The 26,817-nt window shown below is 43.3% G+C and overlaps 2 protein-coding genes across 4 annotated transcripts in view; one reads left to right on the plus strand and one right to left on the minus strand.

The window, feature by feature from the left end:
* TRAF2 (TNF receptor associated factor 2) overlaps positions 1-3,353 on the plus strand; it is a 123,308-nt gene extending 119,955 nt beyond the window's left edge. For 2 of the 3 annotated variants that reach the window (XM_040324487.1, XM_040324488.1), the window contains one exon: positions 33-3,353. In XM_040324487.1, the coding sequence (XP_040180421.1) occupies positions 33-281 (249 nt within the window). In that variant the 3' untranslated portion in view covers positions 282-3,353. The remainder of the gene's footprint in view (positions 1-32) is intronic. The other variant, XM_040324489.1, reaches the window with a different exon arrangement.
* A 13,981-nt stretch (positions 3,354-17,334) lies between these two features.
* The window catches only part of FBXW5 (F-box and WD repeat domain containing 5), a 72,981-nt gene continuing 63,498 nt past the window's right edge, over positions 17,335-26,817 (minus strand). Inside the window, exon 9 of the mRNA XM_040324493.1 lies at positions 17,335-19,064. Coding sequence (XP_040180427.1) covers positions 18,833-19,064 — 232 coding nt within the window. The 3' untranslated portion in view covers positions 17,335-18,832. The remainder of the gene's footprint in view (positions 19,065-26,817) is intronic.

Consider the following 26,817-nt stretch of genomic DNA (forward strand, 5'->3'; position numbering starts at 1 on the left):
TAGTAGAGTTTAAGGTTTCTTTTGTCTTCTAGGTTTATATGTGGCCTTATTCTTCTTTGCAGGTGACTTTGATGTTGCTGGACCAGAACAATCGGGAACACATCATTGATGCCTTCAGACCAGACATAACCTCCTCTTCCTTTCAGCGTCCCGTAAGTGAAATGAACATCGCCAGTGGATGTCCTCTCTTCTGTCCCCTTGCTAAACTGGAAGGCAAGAATTCATACATTCGGGAGGATACAATATTCATTAAGGCCATTGTGGATCTCTCTGGGCTTTAATATCATGGATACCTTCCCAAAACAACCTGCCATTTGATGAGCCTGGCTCGTCGGAGGAGGTTAGGTCCGATAAGGATGAAAGATATAAAGTTGGCTTTGTTTTGCCTTCAGCACCTTTTGGGTGATTTTTGTATTAGGCCTGCATGTTGACAAGCTTTTCTGTTGGAGACTTCTTATACCCACGAAAACGCATATTAAATATTTGCTAATGGACCTCAACTATTTGAAGGTCTACCTGTGATACAAAAAGCACCCTTGCTGTGGAAGAAAATATAAAGGGGTGCAATGTCTGTACATGTCTTGCACTTATTGAAAAGAAAATGGAGCATGCCAATATGTCATAGATGACCAGATGTAAATCGAGGAAAGGCGTGACATTATAGGAGCCTCTTTGATTATACCAATCAAATATTTGCTTTTATCATTTTGCTTTTGCATTAGCTTGTAATCTATTTGGTACTTGGTGGTCAGCTAGACGTGTTCCTTTCAGACACTTTTTAGATATGGGGTTACCTGTCTTCTCCTGGTGGAATTATACAAACTTTGTGGTTTCGTCTTTTTCCATGTCTTTAACATGGTTTGGTTAAACTGCTGCTCTTTTGCATCCTCAGGAATGCTGCTTTTTCTCTCACTTTTTTTGTAATTTATTTTTTAATTTCCAAGGTTGGAAATTTGTGGAGAGAAGGTTTTTCCATTGATTAGACCTTTCGTGGAGAAAGTGGATTGTAAAACTTTATTTTTATAGGGCAGCTGTTTCCTTTGTTGTCACTGATTATTTAGATTTTTGCTTGTTCATAAGTTTCAAATGTGACGATGTTTAAGGCCCTTTGCAATCAATCGGAGTTCACAAGACTGGACTCTTTGGTGATGAATTCTAATGGGTTGCTATGCACTACAGCACTTTTGTCACTTATTATTCAGCAAAAATTGCCCAAGTTAGTAAGTGTAGTTGTGTCCCAGCATCCTTCATCCTTGGATAACAGGCAGTTGGACAGCGTTGTCAATGTTTTTCTCTATACAGCATGCAAGGCTCTTCAGCTGACCTGTTTCCTCATTAGACATCAGTGTGGGACCGTGAAGGCGACCCACATCCTTAATGTAAGTTCATCCATGAATGGTCCCTCTACCAAGTCAAATCCCTTAAACTAACCTGTACATCTGGTATTTGAAGTTTAGCACTTGTTGACTTCTCTCAAGAAGAATATCCTTCAGATGAAACGTGATAAATCAGTTTCCACTTTGACATGCCAGTAGCCTTTCAGTTATCTTTTGTTGTACCCACTTCTAACCAATCATAGATCATCCCATGAATAGCCCTGTTTTTCTTCCTGTGGATGCAGAGGACCAAGCTTTGAATTTGGTTTGAGGTTTGCCATTGATGACAGGGCACGAGCTCTACTCAATGTATGAGATGTCCACAATGGATGTCTTTTTTATAAAGAGTTGGTGTTTTATGTCTATTTTCTGGGGAAAAGATTAAATCGTGTTGATGGAAAACATTCTACTTTCCATGGAAAGTGTGAGTTTGATGCAGACACATGATTCAAAATGGCTGCCCATTGGTTAGGAGTTTGAAAATGGGGTGTTTTTTGTAAAAATATGACCTTGTAGTATTTAAGGAAAACTTTGCTTTCTATCATTTTGCTAAAAACATGATATTAAGTACAACAATGGGATGGACATACTAAAGACGGAAAGGTGGGACATCCTTAAAAAAAATTGTATGACTAGGTGAGGAGTCCACTGTGTCATGTGAGTGTGACTTGCATCAGTGATTGGTTCAAATTGCTGCACAGTGGATTTGTGGCACAGAGGTTGTCCCTTGATGTACAGACATAGCTTTGAACTACAGCCTATGGTTTCCTTTGGGAACTACCTCCTTAATTACGTTTCCCATGTCAAACTTTAAGTGTCAACATATAGAAGGTCCCTGCCCCCCTTTTAATTGTTTTATTTTTTTGGGACCAAGTTCCATTATTTTACAGTAGTAGTGTCTTAACTTGAACACTCAGTAAAAGTCATGTCCAAGTTGCCAAGCAAGCGTTGACAGTAGAGGCCACGGTTATTGTTGCCAGTGGAGGTGTAGGTTCTCTCCCTATGTTGCTGCCATGAAGAATCTAAGACACTGGTGCACTTTTAGTTGGTGTGCTGCCATGTCCATGACTTTGAGCCAAAGTGGGGTGGCTCTCACTGTCAGTATGAACTCAGATATTATGTACCGGGGAATAAATGGAGTCACTGAAAAAGTGCTCCTCTGGGTTTTACAAACATTTGAAGATGGCTTAGTGTACCCATAGATAGGAAGAGGTTTCCCAAAGAAAGATTAGGATATATCTTCTATCTCCAAATTATTGCTTGCAATTTAGCCAATGGCAGGAGTGGCACACATGGGATGGGCAGTTGGAAAACTGGTGCATAATAAGTAGTTATGATGGTCATAATTGCTTGTTATTGGCACCTAGATAATTCTCTGCATGGCCCATTCATCTCAGTGGGTGGTTAAATTGGAAAAGGTTCAGTCACCTTGTATGCTCCCATGAACAGCAGCAGTTTAATCTTCCAGACCGCCTCTGCCTTTGTTTGGGCAACATCTTTCACAGAAAACTTTCATATGAACGAGACCATGAGAGAATATATGATGGCTCCAGCGCTGTATTGATGTGGCCCACTCTGATCCTGTATGCAATCACTGCTCATAGCTTGTGAACAGTGTGTACCATATATACTGGTCTTTGGTTCTGTGGATGGCCAAATGCGTTGCACATCAGAGTGTCCACTGCCGAGGAGATGTCTTGGGCAGTCTGATCTGTCTATATATCTGTCTATATTTGGGCATTTTTATATTCTCCAATTAGAACCTTCTTGCATTGCCGCTACATGAATAGTAGTGCTGCTACTAGTAACCCCTCCACATATAGCTTACCACAGATCTGTAGACCACACCATGGCTTTCATCTGTGGAAGATCATTGGGAGGTTGAGGTTCAGGAAATCCCTTGCCTAACGACCAGCCCTATGAATGTTCATGTGCCTGCCTGATACAGTGCCATTTGTGTGCTGGCGGAGTTTCACATGCTTCTCAATTTGATTGGTGGATATGTGGCTCACCCCCAAGTTTCTCAGTACTAGCACTGCCAGTTTAGTGGTTGGTAACCAGTCAAACTGTGCTGCAGGCCAGTCCTGGACCTTATGATGGCAGGCTCTCTCAGGGCTGATTGGTAGGCACTAAAGTTCTTGGAAAACTTTGGTTCACTGAGAATGGATGGAAGGTGGACAAGCTTTATTGGGAGAGGGTAAAATTCATGTAGAGGCAGAGGGTGCCTCTGCTCTGTGTGTATATGTATATATAATATACCTGAAAGTTCTAACTGGAGAATTTCTTTAGCGGATGAGAGCTTAAAATACTGAAGGATCTCTCAGCTTCCTTCAATAAATACAGACTGCAAATGCACCCCTGAGGCTTGTCCTGTGAGACAATAATGCTCTGATAATATACATTAAACATGGAAAACAGAAGCACCCATGTGATTCTGGTCAATAGAGAAATCCACGCCTTACGCAAATGACATTGGAAATTTTTAAATAAATGGCCATTTCTCTTATCACTAACTCATATTATACTTTGTCCTTGTCCAAATAATGTTTTTATATTAATGTACTTGTCTCCTAGAAAATGCTCAGTGGATATCTTCTGATCCGATTGGCAACTTTATAACGTTTCTTTCATAACTCCGGAGAACAGCAAGTCCCCTTTCACACTGAAGGCAGTTTTCAGGCATTTTGGCTCTAAATTTAGCGCCTCTCAAGCCTCCCAGTGAGAGGGGGGTTAAAAGCGCCCTGCAAGCGTCCGCAAATCGCTGCTAAAAAGCTTTAGCGCTAATGCAGTCCTGCCCCAGTGTGAAAGTAGCCTAAAGGAATATGTGGAGGTTGTTTCAAGGGCTCTGACATTGCTGGTAGGAAATAAACTGTATAAATTTGTTTTAAACCAGAAGGTGACTACTGAGGAGCCCACTTTCCATGTTGATATGGACAGGTACAGAGTCTGAGGATATACTGCTGCTAGAAAGAAAAAACAGAATGTTCTAGCCTCAGCTCATGCCTGCCTTCCCCAGGAAGGTGTAAGACCGGGTGGTGAGAAGACGCAGGTCCTCGTCGGCAGTCTGTATTTATACTTCTAAGTTTGAGCTGGGTGCCTTTTAGTTAAGAAGTGCAGCTGCCCTTTAAACATAGTCATAATAGTTCCTTATGGCAGTGTTTCTCAACTCCAGTCCTCAAGGTGCCCCAACAGGTCATGTTTTCAGGATTTCCCTCAGATGAAACGGCTGTGGCAGTGAAACTGATCAAATCACCTATACGAAATAATGGCAAGCCTGAAAACATAACCTGTTGGGGCGCCTTGAGGACTGGCGTTGAGAAACACTGCCCTAAGGAAAGGCCTGCTGGATGTTTCATAGTCTTAAAGCCGAACTGAAGGCATTGAACAAAAAAATTCGAGCAGGCAGCTTATCGCAGAAAAGACATGCGGTGACCAACATGGCAGCTTGCAGTCTTTTGTGGCATATAAACTGAGCTGTGCAGTTCAGTTTACATTGTCGGCATGATCCCTGTGTGCTGGGATGACTGCCTTCTGTGCATGCGTAGGAGTTAGTCATCCAATGCCGGTCCGTGGAGATGCCTGAAGACCAGTGTTTTGTCAGATATGGCGACCCATCAGAATTGGTAACGGAAGGGACATTCCCGTCGCCGCCATCTTTCTACACCCCGCATTCCTCAATAGTAAGGATACCCTGAGAAGGGGAAACGCGGACATCTTGTTACACCCACCGGAGTTTTTCCATTTTACACTTATTTTTAACAGGAAAGAGAGTTTATATAGTGAAATATAGGACTTAGAAGTCCGTCTGACTGGTTAGATATTGAATTTTAAAAGCAGCGAACTTCTGTCAGATTAGCAAACCTATGAGATGAGCAGGCTTGCCGCTGCTTTTAAAATTCAACATCATAACAGTCAGACGGACTTCTAAGTAATAGGTTTCACTATATAAACTCACTTTACTGTTAAATATAAGTGTAAAATGGAAAACTCTGGTCGGTGTAACAAGATGTCCGCTTTACCCCTTCTCAGAGTATACTTCCAATGGAAGAGTGCAGGGTGTAGCAAGATGGCGGCAATGGAACGTCGCTTCCTTTACCAATTATGATGGGTCACCAAATCTGACGAAACACCGGCACACAGGGAAAAGATGCTTGCCAGCATGGGATCCAGACTGTTGAAGTAGGCAAGTTTAGTTCTGCTTTAATGGGTATTTTTTAGGGGAGAAATGAATCTGGTGAATTGGACCCTACTCCAGGTTAGTACATAGAGGAATCTGTACATTTTTAAATTTTAGTCACTATGCTAAGCCCCCCCTCCCTCTATCAAAAGTGTCTGCAATGAGAACTGTCTGTCTTGCCTACCTCTGCCAATGTGTGCTGTGAAGAAGGGTGTATAGATCTCTTCTCCCTCACACTACTTGTCGGACACTTCAATAAACAAGGCCTTACTGCCCCCTCTCTAGCCACCTAGATAAAGCAATGTGTGCAAGCAGCAGCGGTCTTACGACCGCACCGGAGTCTTGGCACACTGGCTGTGTCCTGCCGGCTGAAAGAATCTCCAGACATCTGAAAGTAAACCTGTCATGAGAGGAATACAGGGGCTGCCTTTATCTTCTTCTTCTGAAAATACTAGGTGCCTAGCAGCCATGTTTATCTACTAGAACGTTCACAGATGAGGAATTTAAATGTCTCTCCTACAATCCCTAATCTGCAGACTTTCTTAGGCCAGGCAACAAGCACTTTCAGAAGGAAAACTCATCAATGGCAGCCTCATCATTCCTCCTACGGCAGGACTGGACTGGGTCGGCTGAGGGTGCTGCTGAGCTGAAGTGGATTCATGTGATGGCAGAATTTGACTACTTTCACACACAATGTACTTCATCTATATTTTTAGAGCATAGTCCTTGTCTGCCTGTCAAGGCACTCACAGGGGTCAGGCCATTCTGGAACTATTCAGTCTTTATTATATATCATTGCCCACCAAGTACCATTTAGGATTCTGTATTGCAAGAATTATGCAAGCTGATCTCTGACCACCTGAAAATGCTGGTTGCCTGTGTGTTCTACTTCTCCTCTGCCTTTAATACCTCTAGAGCAGTGATGGTGAACCTTGGCACCCCAGATGTTTTGGAACTACATTTCCCATGATGCTCAACTACACTGCAGAGTGCATGAGCATCATGGGAAATGTAGTTCCAAAACATCTAGGGTGCCAAGGTTCACTATCACTGTTCTAGAGTCACTGATGGGGAAAGTCGGTCAAGTCAGAAGTCCTGAGCTTCATGTTTGTTCCAGATCAGTGACAGAAATGATTGAAGCCATTGGATCAGTTTGGCAGAAAAGCAATCAGCATATTCATTGGACATTCATCAATAAATGCCTCCGTATTTCAGTAACTTTTCATAAAAGATAACCAAAAATAAATAAATAACTGTGAGAGTGAATAACTTATATAGCGCTACAAATGCAACTAAATCGCCTTAAGGCGTGTAACTGTAACTGCAAGCCAACCTGATGTATTAGTGAATGTATAATGCAATTGGGTGCTAAAAAGCACCCAATCACAGTTGGATTTACATTGCTACTTTCTGAGAAGACTGCATTGGTTTTGTTTGTCATTTTTGATTGCTAAGAAACTATGATAAAAATAGTTTTCCCTTTTTGTTTTATTTTCTGACTTTAGCATTTTGGTTAGGGGTAGTCAAATTAAGCATTGCTTTAATTAGCCACCAGATGGAGATGGTGAGCAAACAGAATTGCCCACCAGGGGCAGCTGGCATGCTAGCACAGCCTTCACCACCAGAGGGAGCTGATGAGCAAAGGAACCTGGAAGATTGCGCTCATAGGACATTATACGGCTTTATTACATCTATATAGATGACTGTTCTTACCCCACAGAGTGTCGATGCTCAGGAGAAGAGTGCCAGGACTAAATATGGACTGAAAGCTTCCACTGGCGTACAGTTAAGAAGGACATATAGTTGGATATGGATTTAACGCTCTGGGAGAAAAAGACTAATTGAAGGTGAAATGAGGCAGAGACTCGTCAGTCTGTGGACATTGAGGGTGACCTTGAATGTTTTCTTGAGTTGTGGTGTGGACTTGGATCCTTTGCGGGCAAAGTATTGGTTTCTGTATGTGAAGGATTGAGGGGGGTTGTAATGTAATATTTTATAGATGTTGTATAATGGGATTATACAGATCCCTACCAAGATCTCTTATGTAGGATGTAGTAACAGCATGAAATTTATTAGACCTTAAAAGGATGAGAGAATCTGTGGATTTTTTTTTTCAGTCTATGCCTTGTTGGAGAAATTTACCAGTGACACAAGAAATCTCGTTAAACAGAAACGGGCTGCATATATTTAAGAGGTGGGAAAGGGTTAAATCTGTTGCATCTTTACCCTGGGAGACAAAGCATGAGAAGATAAGAAGTGTATTATCCCCACTAACATTTCTTTCTTTGTTGGGTGAGGATTTTATGTGAATAGAGAAATGATGACAAAAATGTAGACATTTTAGCTGCACAATATATAAATATAATGAAGAAAACCGAGAATTAACACTTTTGTAAATGGTGACCATAGAGCTAAACCACTCGCTATCCAGCATACGTACCGGTATATGAAATTAGATTGTAAGCTCCTTGAGGGCAGGGACTGATGTGAATGAAATATATATATATATCAGGGCTCGACAAATCCCGGGCGCCAGGACGCCATGGCGACTAGAAATAGTGTCCTTGGCTTGGAAGGTGGGTTTTTTTTTAGGAGCTGGCGCCATCTGGTGGTGGCCGTTGGTATTACAAGTTAAGCATTACAAGTTAAACAATTCTAATGTAATTTTTCACTATTTTCACTGCCTTCTTCCCTCCAATTAGAACCCCCAAACATTATATATATTTTTTATCCTAACACCCTAGAGAATAAAATGGCGATCGTTGCAATACTTTCTGTCACGCCGTATTTGCGCAGCGGTCTTACAAGCGCACTTTTTTGGGAACAAATTACACTTTTTTTAATTAAAAAATAAAAGACAACAGTAAAGTTATCCCCATTTTTTTTAATATTATGAAAGATAATGTTACGCCGAGTAAATTGATACCCAACATGTCACGCTTCAAAATTGCGTCCACTCGTGGAATGCCGACAGACTTTTACCCTTTAAAATCTTCATAGGCGACGTTTAAAAAAAAAAAAATCTACAGTTTGCATGTTTTGAGTTACAGAGGAGGTCTAGTGCTAGAATTATTGCTCTCGCTCTACCAATCACGGCGATACCTCACATGTGTGGTTTGAATACAGTTTACATATGCGGGCGCTACTCACGTATGTGTTCGCTTCTGCGCGCAAGCTCGTCGGGACGGGGTACGTTTTCTGGCTCCTAACTTTTTTAGCTGGCTCCTAGATTCCAAGCAAATTTGTCAAACCCTGATATATATATATATATATGCCGAGGCACCTAATATAACCACAAAAAAAAATGGTAAAACGTATTGACTCGAGTATAAGCCTAGGGTGGGAAATGCAGCAGCTACTGATAAATTTCAAAAATGATGTGCAGCCTCACTGTGCCCATATATGCATTAATTATCCTTTTTGAAGTCATAGGATATTTCTCACAGTGACAATAATCAGATACAAGACCAGGGAAATACCTGTAAAAGCCTCCGCAGTGTCGCAGTGTTAGAGCTGGTGCCTGCACTGATCTGCTAATCCGCCTCTGACAAGTAAGTACAGCACCTCTGATCTGATTATATAGCATTGTAGAAGGTTGCAAGCGATTGAGTCAGCCGCAGGGTCTCCCGCTGTGTCATGCAGTCTTAACTGTTTGGCGGCTGTTCACTGTAACAAAGCCCCGCCTCCTCCTCGTACATGATAGGCAGAACACTAAACACTGATACAATGCTGGGAAGCTGAATCCGTGTTTTGTCTATTGAGGAGGAGGCGGGGCTTTGTTACAGTGGACAGCCACCGAACAGTTAAGTCGCCTAAAGACAGACCTGATTGGATAGCCATTGTGAAAGGGGCCTTACAGACAGACCTGATTGGACAGCCATTGTGAAAGGGGCCTTACAGGTTATCAGTTGAGAGTTAAAGATTTGCCCATGAACCATTTTTAGGCACAATTTTAAATCTTGACCTGTTTGGTATACATTTGCTGGTAAAATATAGAAGTTGATGTTGCGAGTAAATAGATATTCTATTGTGTTTGTGTGCACTAACATTCATTTAAGGGTGTTGTTTTTTCCCTGAAAATTCGAGTTTGATAATAGGCTATCATAGAACATTTTTGTGTCTATTGTACAACACAAAAATTGCAACAATAATCATTTTTTTCTCCAGGGCCTCTGCTTTCATAAAATATATAATGCTTGTGGATTCTCCGTAATGTTTTAGCACAAAATGCTGATTAACGTGTATATGAAAAATGTCAAAACTGCCCTGGTGAGCGTGTAGATTACGTTGTTCAATGCATTTAAAGACTTCTAGATGAATATTTTTGTATTTGTTGCTTTGGGATGGACTGAATTTTACAGTTTCATGAAGGAATACACAATGTCTCTTGGGTCCCTTTCACACTAGGGCGGGAGGTACTGTGGCGGCAAAGCGCCGCTATTTTTAGCGGCGCTTTACCGCCAGAATTGCGGCGGTATTTGCCCGCTAGCGGACGAAAAGGGGTTAATACCGCCAGCAAGGCGCCTCTGTCAATGGGCAGCAGTGGTGGAGGAGCAGTAAACACCCCGCTCCTCCACCGCTCCAAAGATGCGGCTAGCAGGACTTTTGGAACAGTCCTGCTAGCGCACCGTTCCAGTGTGAAAGCCCTTGGGGCTGTTTCAGGTCGGTTTGCAGGTGCTAGTACCATAGCGCCTGCAAACCGCCCCAGTGTGAAAGGGGTCTTACACACTGAAATGTGATGGTTAATATGTGGCATCTGTAGTGGGCCGAGTGTAAGCTTTTGTTACCAGCAAGGTAAAGGCAACTCATGCTGTAACCTCTAAAGGGACATCTGTATCCCTGTGGTGGTGTTCTCATGGATGGAGTAATGTAGGCATAGAATATTATTGCAAGCAGAACTCACCTACTCCATTAGTATATCACCATAGGGATGTGGTATGTGCTGTGTACAACTACAGACTGAACATGATGGGCCCACTGCAGTTAATGTTTTTCTGGTGAATATGTGCTATAACATATTGTATAAAATTATCCAGGCCGAGTGAGAAGAATATATTTATATAGACTATGAGGACCTATCTATTAAAAATGTAAATAAAGTGTAACAATAAATGACAGCTGCTAGCACTAATCACATCTCCAAGCCGTGTGATAATCCTTTAACCACTGAAAGGATCAGAAAGGATTTAGCCCCTTAATGACGCGCCATTTTTTGTGATACGGCACTGCGTCGCTTTAATTGACAGTTGTGTGGCCGTGCGACGTTGTACCCAAACAAATTTGACGTCCCCCTCCCAAATCGAGATTTCTTTTGGGGGTATTTGATCACCTCCTACGTTTTTTTATTTTTTGCGCTATAAACAAAGAGCAGTCAAAAATATTTAACTTTTTGCAGTAATACATAAAAAAAAAACATTTATTCATCAGTTTAGGTTTATATATATTCTACATATTTTTGCTAAAAAAAAAATAAAAAAAAATTCACAATAGGCATACGTATATTGATTGGTTTGCACAAAAGTTATCATGTCTAAAAACTATGGGATAGATATAAAGGCTTTTTTTATTTATTTTTACTAGTAATGGGGCGATCTGCAATTTTTTGTGGGACTGTGACATTGCGGCAGAAAAATCAGACCTCAAATTACACTTTTTGAGGACCAATGACATTATTACATTGATCAGTTCTATAAAAATAACTGCATGGGGGATGGGCTCACTGGGACATGACCAAGATCACTGGGAACATAAGACCTCTGACATGTCCCCTGTCAGAACGGGGATCCGATTGTTTGTTTACACTGGCAGATCCCCATTCTGCCTCTGTACTAGGCGATAGCGGGTCGCCGGCGGACAGCGAGTCCACCCAAACCGCAGTGGGAGCGAGAGCACGCCGCTGTACAGGTACAGCGATTCACGCAGCGCTGCCAACCTGCCGCAGTAAATGTTGCGTGAGCTGGCCGGCAAGTGGTTAAACAATGTGGGCCGTATAATTGTAAGGGGAAGTATGGCCAAAGCGTTGCTGTACTTCCCCTGTGGGTCACAGGGGTGCACTTGGTGTTCCACTCTTGTTACCCAGGTTCAGTCGTCAGAAGCCGAAAGCTTGCTGTCTGCTAATGTCACAGAGCCGGTACAGACTGTGGAGAGATCCCATCTTTATGGTCAGGATCCACTCGCATGCCTGAATCAGGCTCTTGGAGTGCCACTGAGAGCCTGAGCCAGCCACTTCCACCCTCTCCACAGTGAGTGCTGGAGGGGCAGAGAAGAGGTCACAGTCACCAGCTCTCTGAGAACCAAGAGATCACATGACTGCTCCCATCTTGGTCTTCAGTGAACAGTCATAGAAGCAGCAGGGGGACAGACGCCGCATCCACCTTGGTGAGTCAGATTTTTTTTTTTTTTTTAAATCTACACCTCATTAACTCCTGTAAATGTATATTTTATTTTTGCAGTGTATACTTTAAAATTGTGATGCGATTTCTTTTTGTCATACAAGTTAAACGGGAAATGTAATAAATTTAGCAATGGGTGTAATGAATGTGACACACAAGTGTAGATTGTACTTGCCGTCTCTACACCTTGCACCTTCCATTATTTCCTATTTGGGATATATCGCCTCCCAAACTGGAATTAAGAGCGAGTGCAATATGTAAATACACACAATACGTTTCATCACGGATGGGGGGGACATGAAGATTGTAATGCATGGCTGTCATTATGGCACTTGCTAAACATTTGTATTTTGTTTACAGTTTTAAATGTGGATGTTTTCCAGTGTGACTGAGGCCACCTGGTCAGCCACTAGTGCCAAAGGTCTAGAGTGGAATAAAAACATGGAGGTTTCATGCCTTATTAGAGAAAGTGCTGTATCCCCAAAGATATTTTGGCTGTACTTCTGGCGATCAGTGCAGTTTGTTTTACACTCCTGTGACCTGTTTTCAGCCAACAGTGTGCTAAAGCCCTCTGTCGGCTGATGTCACTGAGCGGGTGCAGGCTCTAAAAATATCCTGACCATATGATCTTGATCCGCCCAGATGCCTGGACTGCCAGCTGCCTCAGCGGGCCGCAGAGAGCCTGAGCTAGCTACCCCTCCACAGCCTGGTGCTGAAGGAGCAGAGAGCTGGAGCCTGAGTCACCTTTCTCTGCTTGGAGGGGAGAACTGAGCGATCAGAGGTCATGTGATCTCTCTGTTTTAGAGCCGTTGGGGACAGATGCTGCATACACCTAGGAGAATATAATTTTTTTTATTTTTTTTTTAAATCTGTACTTGGTCTCTCTTAACATTAGAATTGCAGATTTTAATATAGAAAATGGCCACAGATTCCCCACCAGGATATGAATTGCCTGCTGGTAACCTGGCAGACAATTTGCATGCCTCTCTATGTGTGTGTGCAGTGAAAGCTTTTACTATATGCCTATTAACCACCTCTCATTCCCAATTGAGCTTGGATAGAGCAGAATACTTACTAACAAATAGGCTGTTATCTCAGCTTTGAAGAGTGACACAAGCTTTAGGTTTATGCCACTCTTAAAAGTGGTTGTAAAGCCTTAGATCCCTTTCACACTGGGTTGGTTTGCGGGCGCTATAACCCTAAAAATAGCGCCTGCAAACCGACCTGAAACAGCCGCTGCTGTGTCTCTAATGGGCTTTCACACTGGAGCGGCGCACTAGCAGGACAGTACAAAAAAAAGTCCTGCTAGCAGCATCTTTGGAGCGGTGTGTATACTGCTCCTGAACAAAGAAAGGCGCACCAGCCTAGTGTGTTACTGTTGACAGTTTAATACAATTGTATAAAAATAGAAAACTACTCACAATGGAGATAACAAAGTAGGCTTGTCAACAACGATGTAGTAGATACTCCTCGAACCACACTCCAGAATAGGGGGGATAGAGGTGTGTCACTGCTGGCTTACGTGTTTCGAGGCGACAAGGATCTCTTCATCAGAGCTACTTGTTATCTCCATTGTGAGTAGTTTTCCATTTTTATACAATTTTATTAAACTGTCAACGGTAACACACTAGGCTGCTGCGCCTTTCTTTCTCTTCTTGTTTCGGTTTCTACTAGGACTTTCCCCGTCCATGAAGGGCAGCAAGGCCGCTGTTACTGTTTTTGACACTGCTGGTGTTTTCAATGCAGAATATTGAATCATTGTTGGACAATCCACCCGTGCGCAGGAGTTTGTCTTTTCTGGTGGTTTTTAACCCTTTCTCGACTGCTAGCTGGGGTAAAACCGCCCCGCTAGCGTCCGAATTGCGCAGTAAAATTGACAGGGAAGTGCCACTAAAAACAGTGGCACTTTACTGCCGCCCCCACCCCCGTGTGAAAAGGGGCTTTAAGTTTTTTTTTTACCATCCTTTCTATGCATTAGGGTGAAAAACCGCAGCACCTCCTCCCTTTTTTTCTTTACTGATCCCGATCTGATCCAGCGGCGTGCATGAACGCAGCAGCTCTCCCCTTTTTTAGACAGATTGATAGCAGCATATATTTTTTTTAAACAAACATTTACAATCACTTTAATCCTGCCTCTAACATATGAATATACTTTAAGAAGACTTATAATTTATAAATTTTACTTTTGCTTGTAGTAAGTAGAGTAGTAAAGAAAAATATGTGCGGCTGGTGGAACAGCCATCAAAGAGGAAGTAAACTTCCTCTGCTGACATTTACCTGTAGGCTTATTTATAGGCAGTGTAAATTTCTCCTAAATCTGTACTGTTTTTATGAGATAGTTACATTACAGCCAGGAAACATCACTGGCACATGCGCTCTGAAAGAAACGGCCGCCTGCTTCGGCCAGTCACAGAGCCCGCGAACCAGGGAAGCGGCCGCAGCGCTGACATTGTGGAGCTGGAACAGCTTCGGGTTTTTAACCTCCCTGGCAGTATGATTATGTCAGATTTTTTTATACTGAAAGCGGTACCATTATTTTGCATGGAAATTTGGTGTTTTATATTGTAGGCCTGAAATTCTTAGAAATAACTCGCTTAAATCTGTACAAACAAGAGTCTAGTAGACATCCCGGGTATGATGAGGTTTGAAACACAAAGACATAATTATAATATTATAAATAACTATAAATAATTATAACAAATAATAATAATACTAAAAATTATTCAATAATGTAATCAAATCAAAAACACTGAAATTTGCTCAGTTGCAGAATCGTCGCTGTCATTATTTTTATTGTTTGATGACAAATTTCCCCACAAATCACTATCACTCAATTCTGCAAGTCATTCTAATTTATTATCGCTGTTTTCTAGCTGCTCTAAAAGCAATTTTGGCGTAAAGAGACACTTTTTGGTTGCTATGCACAATCGCCAGTTTCCAGGCAGAAAGAAAAGTATTTATAATGTAAAACTACATGCAGGGCACTAAAACAAAGGACATGTGAAATGATATACAGTACTGTAATCTGATTGCATGCAGTATACTGTATGTTTTTATTTGGCGCCGAACTCCGTCCACTTGCGTCGCAACGCTCGCAGGGAACGGAGCTCGGCACTGTGAATCGAGCGAGATGACAGCTTGCAGACACTGCGGGGAGACATCGCAGGATCCAGGGGACAAGGTAAGTAGCTTTCCCTTGTGGGGCTCGGGGGTACCGCTTTTGGTACTGAAATTCCACCCTGAGCCAGACTCAGGAATACCACTAGGAAGGTTAAAGGCAAGTTTCACATGATGTGATGAAGAAAAACAAAACAAAAAAAAAAAAAACATCCAGCGGTATACAACCGCTTCAAAGTGAACCTGTTGCTTTGCTACAGTCCACTCAAAAGGTAACTGCTTTTCACAGGACGACTGTGATTAGCAACTGGTTACCATCGAGGTAAGGTATATTTCAGGTGAATAGCTCAATGAGGAGCTTAGCCTAAGAGCCCTTTCACACTGGAAACGCCTATAGCGGAGCGTTAAAACACAGCGTTTTTACATCGTTTTCAATGGAGAGGGGCGATTTTGGAGCGTTTTTTTCAGCGCTGAAAAGCTGCTCCAAAGATGCTGCTTGCAGGACTTTTCTCAACGCTCCTCCAGCGCAACGCCTCAGTGTAAAAGGGTCCATTGAGATGCATGGGGAGCGTTTTAATTGTGCTATTTTTACCTCGAAAACGCACCAGTGTGAAAGGGCTGTAAGGCTTTGATCCCACCACGTATCTATTAAATGCCTACATAGTATACCAAGGCAAACTCTCCTAACATGTCTCCCAGTCCCAGTGCTAAGCCAACTCTGCTGTGTTTTTCTGTACCAGGCTGTTGGGGTAAATAAATGTATGTGCTTTGGTGCTATTCATTTTGAAAGGAGGCATGTTGCTTAAAATGCTTTGAAAAGTGATGAACTTTTTTTGAGTAGACACATGTTGTTTGCACTAGAAGGGAACTTAGAGGGACTCTTCTCAAAGCTGGCACCAGGATTGACACTGGTTAGTGGCGTTTCCATTGTAACTACACAGCAGAAGTGTTGTCATTATGCAGTGACACTGGTCATGTTCGGACGACCAGACATCGAATGATTCAGCTCCTGTGCTGATTGCTATGTGTTTCTTACCGTTCAGCCGATACACCTTTAGCCTTCTTATTACAGACAAGAAGCACTATTTATGCTTGTATGTACAATTTCAACCTAATGATCTACTTATTATAAATAATTTTGTCACAAACTGATTTATTGTAGCATTGTCAGACCCGGTATGCACGCTAAATATTTTTCAATTATGTTAGTGAACTTTTTACAAACTTTGTTGCATGGTTAAATAAATGTTTAAATAATGGAGTTCAATAAAGTAAATATGAGATTTACTAGCTCATCTCATTGTAGTTATTTGGTTTTGGATTCATCTACATGTGGACTTGTCAGAGGAAAAAATGTGAAGAAGTTGTATTACCTACCTATGTTTGGCACTGAATAGGCGAGTGCATCCAGTTATTATTATTACCCAATCTTATAACATCTAGCAAACATTTGGGAAGTACAGTAAAACCTTGGTTTGAGAGTAACTTGGTTTAAAAGCGTTTTGCAAGAAAAGCAAAATGTTTTAATAAATTTTGCCTTGATATAAGAGTAGCGTCATGTCACAACTGAGTATAAAAGAGAAGAGAGGAGCCTCTAAGTGTAGCAATATGGTTACATTTAATGAAGGTGCAACTTATTCCTACACTTAGAGGGGACATACTAAACTGCATATACCCTGTAAAAAAAAAAAAAAGTTTATGGAACAAATTATGCTCGCAAACCAAGGTTTTAACTGTGATCTCCAAAATGAATGCCTTAAAGTTCTCACACTTCTCATGGAACAAGCAACTCCCAGCTGTTTAGACTGGCCAGCCATAGAGGACAGTCAGATGTGTTGGCAGCACCTAACCACTTCTTGGCCCCTTTCACACTGGGGCGGGAGGCGCGGTGGTGGTATAGCGGCGGATTTACTGCGGGATTTGGCTGCTAGCGGTGCGGTATTAACCCCCGATAGCGGGCGATAAAGGGTTAATACCGCCCGCACGGCGCATTGCGGGCGATATTGCTGCAGTTTCCCATTGTTTTAAATGGGAATTAGCGGTATACATGCTGCTTCAAAGATGCTGCTGGCAGGAGATTTTTTTTCTCTCCTGCCTCTCGCCTCAGTGTGAAAGCCCTTGAGTAGGCAGTGCAGGAGTTTTTCAGGCGGTATAGCAGCGCTATTTTTAGCGCTGTACCACCTGAAAAACTCCTCAGTGTGAAAGGGGTCTTAGGGCAATGTGTCTGCTCAGCCCTCCATAAACCTGCAAGCAAACAAATTTGACTTCACAGTCACGTGCAGAAAGTATTTATTTGTACAGAACTCTAGAAGGGAGAAATATATGGAAAGGATCTGGATTATGGAACTTGAACCAGTATTGGTGTCCCCACACAGGGGGAGATTAAGACAATGTCAAACAAACTTTATAATGTCACTGCAACTTAAAATGAACCCGTTTTGCATGGGCAAGCCTTCTCACTAACCTTATACTACATGACGTGGGAATAAAAATAAGTTAAGAGTGATGTTAAAGTCCTGTGTAAGCAGAGTTGGAGCTTACACGTGACTTTGCTGTGGTTGCTACTTTTTCCATACCTACCCAGAAGTATTTAATGTTTACCTTTGGCTCCTGATATAAACAAGTGTGGTGGAGCAAAGCAAGTAAGTGCTGTTGGAAATGTATGCAAACCTATTGCGTCTACCCTAAATGTGTAAAGCGTAGAGTTGGCACTTCTGTTATACCTTACCTGGTATGATTTCTTAAATGACACTTTATACATAATGGAGTCTCCTCAAAAATATCAGTTTCTGATCGCATCAAAAAAACATGAAATCCGTTCTGTAAAACAGCCTGTAGAAATTGTGTTAATAGACTGCACATGTTTCTGGAGGCAAAATGACTTAAAATTAAATACCTTCAAACAAAACTTTGTGTTTCTCGTTTTGGATAGGGTGGTTTAGGGTTAGGACCTCTTGTAGGTTTTTATCACTCTCCATGGGAGTTTGGGGGGAGTCTATTATTTGTCAGCTGGAAAGAAGCCAATAGGAAAGTTAAAATGCTTATGTTGTCACTGGTTCAGGAATAGAAGGGAGATCTCGTACTGGTGACACCTGTTCTGCAAATAACCATCAAAGCTGAGATCTTCAATGGTTTCAACTCTTCTTGTGTCACCAGTACAGAAACTAAAGGTAAGTCTATCCATTGGAGACTCAGATAGCAATAAAAACAGACAAAGGTTCCAACCCTTCTACAACTGTCTAAGACTAGAAAATCAGACATTAGAAAATGTCTCTTGGATTCCATATTTTTTTTTATGTAATCTTAAATGTATAAAAGCTCTTTGTAGTGAAGATGCTGGAATTTAAAAGGATACCAGAGATAACAAAAATTGGGGCAGTTATTAGCCAGGAGGATGTAAAAGAATACACAACAAGAACTTGGGTTGCCACAAAATATAATGAAAATAAATATTCGCCAATATTAAACCAACACATTTCCAGGCCCTTCTGTGGTTGTCTGAAGAGGAAAATCCTCCTGCGCTCCTTTAATATGTCATTGCCTGGACGGGCGGACGGGCGGGACTTCTTGATGGTGCAGTCTCTCTCTTTTTCCAAACCTTCTCAGAAAGAGGAAGGACACCAAAAGATCCAGAGGGCTCCTAATGGACACATACCTCTAGATTACATCCCATCTTGTATTCTTCTGCCCATCGTAATCCACAATACACACACCAGAATGCTGGGGCTGGATGGATGAAAAGCCAAATTTAAAAAGGTGTGGACCACTTCTCAGCTCATGTGGGACGGCAGCCAAGAGCTAGACTCCAGCAGATGCACGGCGCTGCGCTGGGAGCGGGGCGAACGCCACACTTTAATTGTAAAGTCATCACTGACGCTGAGCAGCAATTCCTGATCTACTGGACAGAAAGCCACAGAGTTCACTACATCCTCATGAGGCAGCTTGGCTAGGCAGACATTATAATGGCGGTCCCAGATGTAGCCACAGCGATCCTCTGCTCCACTGGGCCAAAAGAAAAAAAAGAAGCATATTAGATAATTAGTAGTTATATTCAGAGTGTGATGTATACTCCATTAACGTTGAGGTTTAAGATTTTTACAGTATGCAGCAAACACATTAATTATGTATCCTAATTTCTGGTAAAAAAAATTCCCTTCATAGTTGCCAAATACGACCCTGAGCGTCTGTCTTCCAGCATGGAGTGAGTAGCTGCTACTGAGAGAAGTTTCACTGCTCTCTCCACCATTCAGAGGGCTTGTAATAATATTCTCCCACAATGCATTGTGTTCAGTAAATGAAGGAGCAGGATCTCCTCTACCCATTTACAGAACATGATGCATTGTGGGAGAATAGTAATAATACAAGCCCTCTGAATGGCAGAAGGGGCGGACAAGTTTGTGAAACTCATTACACTGGCAGTGGCTGCTGTGTACCCACAGGGCCGGAAGACAGACGCTCAGTATCTGGTGCCCATGAAGGAGGCTTTAAAGCAGTGGTTCTCAACCTTTTAGTGCCGTGACCCCTTGATAAAATTTCCCAAGTTGTGGGGACCCCTAACAGTAAAATTATTTTCATAGCGTGGGTTAAAAGCACCCAAGGCAAGACAAGTAATTTGCGCCCCTAACATTTAGCGCTCCCTGAGTCCCTTCCACTCGTACAATATTAAAACCCCTTATAGTACATTTTAGGGTGTACCCCTCTTTCTCTTTGTTCTCCTTTCTTTCCCTTTCATATCTCTCTATACTAATTCCTTGTTTTTTCCCCCATCTTTCCCTCTAACTGTCTTTCTTGCTCTCTATTTTTTTCCTCCCTTTCTCTTTGTTCCTCCCCCTCTTATCTCCCTTCCTGGGAGAACAGTGCGGGCTTCAGGAACAGCCCAGGATTTGGTGACCCCTGGCAAATCATCATTTGACCCCCAGGTTGAGAACCACTGCTTTAAAGGAACATTTTATACAATAAGCGGCAGCCTGCAAGTTATAGGACACACTTTACATGTAACTAAATGTGTTTACAAAATGTAAACTTTAGAACTTGAAATTTCTTTAAAGCTGAAGTCAAACTCCTGAGTTCTGCCAGAGTTAAATGCACATTTTATATTTACGGTACTAGAAAGGACAATTTTCTTTCCCAGATTGCATTCACATACCGCCAAAACAAAGGGTAGTAGCTCAGTACCCAAAGGCATATATAACCCTTGCAGTGCAGGGGGGCAGCCCCCATTGCATGGAAGGATTTTTGTTTCCCCAGAGATAGGCTTTAACCACCTGCCAAATGACGGCTAGTTCTGGGAGGGCGTCGCAGGACATCCTTCCGTGATCGAGGCCTCTGTGTCCTTAAAACAATTAGGCCAATCACAGCAGCCCTTTACCACGTGATCAGCTGTGTCCAATCACAGCTGATCATGATGTAAACACAAGCCAGTTATCGGCATTCCATTCCTCACACTGACAGCTTGAGGAGAGCCAATAACCAGCTTGTGTGAAAGGGACATCTACACTGATAATCAGGGAACAGATTATCAATGCAGTCTCTCAACAGTGCCCCTTTCTGATGTATTTACCAAAGAATAAAAAAAACGCAGTGGTGATTAACCACTTAAGGACCGCCTAATGACGATATACGTCTGCAGAATGGCACTGCTGGGCACAATCACGTACCTGTACGTGATTGTATAAAGCCCAGCGGTGGATCGCGGGCATGCTCCCGCGACCCGGTCCGAAGCTCCGTGGCCGCGGGACTCGCAGACCCGATCGCCGCTACGATCCCCGGAGCTGAAGAACGGGGAGAGCCGCGTGTAAACACGGCCTCCCCGTTCTTCACTGTGGCGCTGTCATCGATTGTGTGTTCCCTAATATAGGGACGCACCATCAATGACGTCACACCTACAGCCACAACCCCCTACAGTTGTAAATACACTTCAGGGAACACATAACCCCTTCAGCGCCCCCTTGTGGTCAACTCCCAAACTGCAACTGTCATTTTCAAAATAAAGAATGCATTTTAAATGGTCTTTACCAATTGTCAGTTAAAGCGACGCAGTGCCAAATCGCAAAAAGGGGCCTGGTCTTTTACCTGCATTTTGGTCCGGGTCTTAAGTGGTTAAATAACACCAAAAGAAAGCTGTATTTGTGTGAAAAAAAATAATACAAATTTCATATGGGTACAGTGTCACATGAGCACACATTGTCATTCAAAGTGCGACCGTGCTGAAAATTGGCCTGGGCAGGAAGGGGGAAAAGTGCCTGGTAGGCAAGTGATTAATAGAGATCAGCAATGGCTGCCTAGATATGTATACAGTATCTCACAAAAGTGAGCACACCCCTCACATTTTTGTAAATATTTTAGTTTAACACTTTGCTACAATGTAAGTAGTGAGTGTACAGCTTGTACAAGGAGTTATTTTTAGGGGACAGCAAATTTACACACAGCCATTAATATCAAAACTGCTGGCAACAAAAGTGACTTAACCCCTAAGGGTCCTTTCACACTAGCGGACCGTTCGTCCGCTCATTACAAGTCCGTTAACGGACTTGTAATGAATCCCTATGGGAACGCGTCCGTTAGCGGATGGAGCATCCGCTAGCGTCCGCGTCAGTCGGGATCCGCTTTCCCGAACGGAAGAAACCCTATTTTTCTTCCGTCCGGCTGAGCGGAACTGATGCAGACGGACAGACGGTCCGTCTGCATCAGGTTCCCCATAGGGGAAAGCGGAGCAGAAACAGGGCGGTCCCTGCACTGTGTGCGGGGACCGCCCTATCCGCCGACAGCTCAGCGGGGAACCCCGCTGAGCTTTGGCGGACACACGGAGCGGACCCGGAAACGGCCTGCTCCGTGTGAAAGAGCCCTAAGTGAAAATGTCCAAATTGGGCCCAATTAGCCTTTCCCCCTCCCAGTCATGCGACTCGTTAGTGTTACAAGGGAGCAGGTGTGTTAAATTTGGTGTTATCGCTCTCACTCTCATACTGGTCACTGGAAGTGCTTTATGAGTGGTTCTCAACTCCTGTCCTCAGGAACCACTTACAGGCCGGGTTTATGTATTACCTTGGGGAGATGCAGACTAGAATACTGCAATCACTGAGGAGCAAATGATATCAGCTGTGATGTTATTTCAGTTATCTTGCAAACCTGGCCTGTTAGTGGGTCGTGAGCAGACCCGGACTGGGACAAGAAATAGGACCGGGCATTTTAAACTGGGCAGCCCATTCCCTGGGGGGAGTAGGTCAGAGATGTGGGGCGGGCGTTCATGGGGGTGGTTGGTGACCACTATATATTTATCCTGAGAACCATCCCAATACAGCAAAGAGACGGCCCCATAACAATAACGAGACGGCCCCATAACAATAAAGAGACAGCCCCATAACAATAACGAGGCAGCCCCATAACAGTAAAGAGACAGCCCCATAACAATAACGAGACAGCCCCATAACAGTAAAAAGACAGCCCCATAACAATAACGAGACAGCCCCATAACAATAACGAGACAGCCCCATAACAGTAAAGAGACAGCCCCATAACAATAACGAGACAGCCCCATAACAATAAAGAGACAGCCTCATAACAATAACGAGACAGCCCCATAACAATATTGAGACAACCCCATAACAATATTGAGACAACCCCATAACAATAACGAGACAGCCCCATAACAATATTGAGACAACCCCATAACAATAACGAGACAGCCCCATAACAATAACGAGACAGCCCCATTAAAATAACGAGACAGCCCCATAACAATAACGAGACAGCCCCATAACAATAACGAGACAGCCCCATAACAGTAAAGAGACAGCCCCATAACAGTAAAGAGACAGCCCCATAACAGTAAAGAGACAGCCCCATAACAGTAAAGAGACAGCCCCATAACAATAACGAGACAGCCTCATAACAATAACGAGACAGCCCCATACCAGTATAAAGGCAGCCCCATAACAATAACGAGACAGCCCCATAACAGTAAAGAGACAACCCCATAACAATAACGAGACAGCCCCATAACAATATTGAGACAACCCCATAACAATAACGAGACAGCCCCATAACAATAACGAGACAGCCCCATAACAATAACGAGACAGCCCCATAACAATAACGAGACAGCCCCATAACAGTAAAGAGACAGCCCCATAACAGTAAAGAGACAGCCCCATAACAGTAAAGAGACAGCCCCATAACAGTAAAGAGACAGCCTCATAACAATAACGAGACAGCCTCATAACAATAACGAGACAGCCCCATACCAGTAAAAAGGCAGCCCCATAACAATAACGAGACAGCCCCATAACAATAACGAGACAGCCCCATACCAGTAAAAAGGCAGCCCCATAACAATAACGAGACAGCCCCATACCAGTAAAAAGGCAGCCCCATAACAATAACGAGACAGCCCCATTAAAATAACGAGACAGCCCCATAACAATAACGAGACAGCCCCATAACAATAACGAGACAGCCCCATAACAGTAAAGAGACAGCCCCATAACAGTAAAGAGACAGCCCCATAACAGTAAAGAGACAGCCCCATAACAGTAAAGAGACAGCCCCATAACAATAACGAGACAGCCTCATAACAATAACGAGACAGCCCCATACCAGTATAAAGGCAGCCCCATAACAATAACGAGACAGCCCCATAACAGTAAAGAGACAGCCTCATAACAATAACGAGACAGCCTCATAACAATAACGAGACAGCCCCATACCAGTATAAAGGCAGCCCCATAACAATAACGAGACAGCCCCATAACAGTAAAGAGACAGCCTCATAACAATAACGAGACAGCCTCATAACAATAACGAGACAGCCCCATAACAATAACGAGACAGCCCCATACCAGTAAAAAGGCAGCCACGGATCGAAAATAAAAAAGAAACGTGAGCAACAGGTGAAAAATCTATTGGCAGAAATCCAGAAACTGGAACTTCAGCATAAACGAATACAGTCTCCACAAATCGGTAGAGAATTGAGTCATCTGAGGAGGCAGATTTTAGAAATTTTACGGTACAAGGCCAAAGCAAAGATACAAAGGGGAAAGAAAATAAACTATGAATTTGGGGATAAGTGCAGTAAACTATTAGCTGGGAAATTGAAAGAGAAGAACCAACTAACGTATATCCCACAGATTAAGGGGAAGGAGGGGCAATTAAAGAAGTACCCAAAAGAAATAGCGGAGGAGTTTGGGAAATATTATTCTAATCTGTATAATTTGCCCCAGATATCAGTAGCCCAATCAGAGATAGATGAATTCCTCTCAACAATTGACCTGACCAGGCTTTCATCAATTGCCCAGGCCAGTCTGGACACCCCAATCTCAGTCGAGGAACTAGAAGTAACGCTAAAATCTATGAAAGAGGGGAAAGCGCCGGGACCAGATGGCTACACAATGAGATACTATAAAGAATTTGTATCAGTACTGGGAAGTAGGATGGCGGGTGTGTTTAACGAGATGGGCCGGGCTGCTGCATTTCCGCCGGAGGCTTTACTAGCCCATATTACAGTGATCCCCAAGGAGGGGAAGGACCCGGCGGAGTGCAGCAGTTATAGGCCGATCTCGTTATTGAACTCTGACCTAAAACTGTTTACGAAGATTCTGGCGAGTCGGTTACAGGTGTGGCTTCCTGAGCTGATAGACATGGACCAAGTAGGATTTGTTCCCACGAGAGAGGCAAGAGACGGTACGATAAGGGCCCTTAACTTGGTCCAAGGAGCTATAGCGGGGGATATCCCTGCCGTGTTCCTAAATACTGATGCCGAGAAGGCCTTTGATAGAGTGGGATGGAAGTACCTGTTCTCTGTGCTGCGACACGTGGGTCTGGGGGAGAACATGATGAGATGGATTAGAAGTGTATACACAGACCCACGTGCTGCGGTGAGAGTCAACGGGATCTTCTCTAAGACATTCCCAATTACCAATGGAACGCGGCAAGGATGCCCCCTGTCCCCGTTACTCTATGTACTATCTCTAGAACCATTACTAAATAAAATTCGTCAAAACCCAGATATACAGGGTATTCAAATAGGTGAGGGCAGCCATAAGATAATTGCATTTGCCGACGACCTGATGTTTGCCATATCTAATCCACATGTTTCCCTTCCCAATCTGATCAAAGAAATCACAAAATTTAGCGAATTTACTAATCTTAAAATAAATCAGGCAAAATCGGAAGCAATGTGTGTGGCAGTCCCATCTAAGATGCAGAAAATCTTGCAACAAAATTTTAGATTCAAATGGAAGGCCGAGCTAAAGTTTTTGGGCACTCTAATTCCAGCAAACATACAAGAAACTTTTAAAATAAATTTCCTACCCCTTTGTAGCTCAATAAGAAAGCTGCTGGAGAAATGGCAACATGGGCTTCACTCATGGTTTGGTAGAAACAATATAGTTAAAATGAGTATACTTCCAAAAATTACGTATCTGTTCCAGACCTTACCAATTAAAATACCCCCGACCTTTCTTCGGCAGCTGGACTCACTTCTGATGAGGTTTATTTGGGCTGGGAAGAAGCCAAGGATAAAAAAAGAGGTGTTGAGATTGCCCAAGAGTTTAGGGGGGATGGCAATCCCAGATATAGCTAAATATTATCAGGCAGCCCATCTGACGAGACTGATAGATTGGTGTAGGAATAGACAATACAAAAGATGGGTGGAAGTAGAACAGCAGTCCTGTCCAATAGCATTACGTCGAGCTCCCTGGTGTTATAAATTACTGCCAAGTAAGATGAAGAAACACCCCATAATTGGGCCAACATTATCTATTGCAAAAAAAAAAAAAAAGGCAGCCCCATAACAATAATTGTTCAGCCATCACAGTGTCCCGGCCCATCGGTGTTGGGAGAGAGAGAGGCTGCTGTACCTCCAGCGCGGCCGGCCCGCACGTTGTCTGTCCCCTGCATGCGCTTCCTGCATGTCACAGGAGCCTTCTCTCCCGGCCAGAAGGCCCTGCTTTAGAAATGCCTGTACAGCGGGAGGTTAGCGGCGGCCGCGGTCTGTGTTAACCATGTCCTGACCGCGGTCGCCGCTTACCTCCCGCTGTGTGGCCACTCTTCCAGCAACAGGCAGCCCAGGGACTGCGGCCCACCGGGCAAACGCCCAGTGTGTCCTATGGCCAGTCTGGGCCTGGTCGTGAGGACAGGAGTTAAGAACCACTGATCAGCATAAAGATTGCCTAGGCTATAAGGAGATTGCCAAGACCCTGAAACTGAGGGGGTCAGCCTGTCAGTGCTCAGACCATATGCCACACACTGCATCAAATTGGTCTGCATGGCTGTCGTCCCAGAAGGGAGCCTCTTCTAAAGATGATGCACAAGAAAGCCTGCAAATAGTTTGCTGAAGACAAGCAGACGAAGGACATGGATTACTGGAGTCATGTCCTGTGGTCTAAAGAGGCCAAGATAAACTTATTTGGTTCAGATGGTGTGAAGAGTGTGTGGCGGCAACCAGGTGAGGAGTACAAAGACAAGTGTGTCTTGTCTACAGTCTAGGATGGTGGTGGGACTGTCATGGTCTGGGGCTGCATGAGTGCTGCCGGCACTGGGGAGCTACAGTTCATTGAGGGAACCATGAATGCCAACATGTACTGTGACATACTGAAGCAGAGCAATGATCTCCTCTCTTCAGAGAGCGGGCCGCAGGACAGTATTCTAACATAACGACCCCAAATACACCTCCAAGTAGACCACTGCTTTGCTAAAGAACCTGAGGGTAAAGGTGATGGGCTGGACAGGCATGTCTCCAGACCTAAACCCTATTGGGCAT

The sequence above is a fragment of the Rana temporaria genome, chromosome 9 (genome assembly GCF_905171775.1).
Source record: "Rana temporaria chromosome 9, aRanTem1.1, whole genome shotgun sequence".
Lineage (NCBI taxonomy): Eukaryota > Metazoa > Chordata > Amphibia > Anura > Ranidae > Rana > Rana temporaria.